The sequence below is a fragment of the Camelina sativa genome, chromosome 7, assembly GCF_000633955.1.
Source record: "Camelina sativa cultivar DH55 chromosome 7, Cs, whole genome shotgun sequence".
Classification (NCBI taxonomy): Eukaryota; Viridiplantae; Streptophyta; class Magnoliopsida; order Brassicales; family Brassicaceae; genus Camelina; species Camelina sativa.
The window spans coordinates 2,730,753-2,732,170 of NC_025691.1; the positions used below are offsets into that span (position 1 = coordinate 2,730,753).

The 1,418-nt window shown below is 37.0% G+C and overlaps 1 protein-coding gene across 1 annotated transcript in view; it reads right to left on the reverse strand.

The window, feature by feature from the left end:
* The window catches only part of LOC104704219 (putative transcription elongation factor SPT5 homolog 2), a 1,169-nt gene extending 422 nt beyond the window's left edge, over positions 1-747 (reverse strand). Inside the window, exons 1-2 of the mRNA XM_019226970.1 lie at positions 298-747; positions 9-208 (exon numbers count right to left, since the gene is read on the reverse strand). Of these exons, the coding sequence (XP_019082515.1) occupies positions 9-208; positions 298-568 (471 nt within the window). The 5' untranslated portion in view covers positions 569-747. The remainder of the gene's footprint in view (positions 1-8; positions 209-297) is intronic.

A 1,418-nucleotide genomic window follows, 5' to 3' on the forward strand; every position in this document is an offset into this window, starting at 1 on the left:
TGATCAACGTCGTTAACCTCTTCAAGCTCAACATCATGATGCATACTAGTAAGCCTTTCCATATACCTCTTCTCGAACTCTTCGACATCTTCTTCTTCTTGATCAGGATGAAACCTCTGTTGGTAAAATTGCCTATGATCATCATCCTCCTCCTCCTCCTCCTCCTCCTCCTCAGTGGGAAGTTCAGTTTCACCACTTACAATGAAACCTAAGGAAAAAAAAAAAGCCAAAAACAGGATCTTCGAATTCAATGATCAAGAAATCAATTTTCCCAAAATTTAAAGAAGAATTACTTACCATTGTCCTCTGGAACTATATCATCATAGTCTTCTTCGATGTCGTCATCGACCTCGACCTCCCAGTCTATGAACGCGGAACCCGAAGACTTCTTTTTTTTCCCACCCCGACGACGACCACCGGAATCAGAATTTGATCTTCCTCTTTTCTTCCCTGAGCTTCCTTTGCGGCTACTTCTGGGCTCATATTCCTCTTCCTCCTCCTCCTCTTCGATCTCTGAATCATCGTTATTGCTATAATCTTCGTCTTCGTAGTGATCATCATCAGACATGGTGGGTTATTGGGTTCGATAACAAAAACTAGGGTTCCGATTAGGAGAAATACCCAAATCTACAAACCTCGTTATCTCAGAAGAACCCTAAAAAAAACTTAAAGAATCGAAAAGGTGAGAGCTTTTTGGATTTTTCGCAACTTCGTAGTAGTATAAAAAATCGTTACTTTGTCCCGCTTACACCAATGCAGTGTTGTTCTTATATATATACGAAAACATATATTTTGATATTCCCATTTTGCCCCTTTCTTTTATTTGACCGACTCAACTTCTCTCTCTGGTTTACTAAGCATATTTACTCCGGTTTACCAAATTCTAAAACCAAATTAATTATTTCTTGAACCATATCTACTAAAATCCTCCTAATTAACAAAACAATGGTGAGACAAAGCTTAATCTAATTCAGTAAATCAGTAATCTACTCATGATGACCACGCAGAAAGAATATTGTGATCATCTTTTCTAATACATACTCTTTGAAATATAACAAAACACAATTGTTATCATGCAAAGGTTTTCTTTTAAAAGATAGGAGTCGATTTCTATTAGCTGTACACATCGACTCCAATTATCCAAAAAGAAATAACGAAAACAAAAAAAAAAAAAGATATGTAAAACGTTGGTGCAAGAGAATTACCGGGCAAATCTCCTTTGGCAGAGAGCTCACCACAAACATTTATGCATATGCAAGAATGAAGTAATAGATTTCTGCCAATGGTGATCTTGCCCTGTAATGCATTTTCACCTTCTCTTTGTCTCGTTTTCATCTCTCTCTCTCTCTCTACTAAAATAAATGTTGGTGCTGTGTGTTTATATACAACACTGCAATAAGCATATTCAATGGCACTAT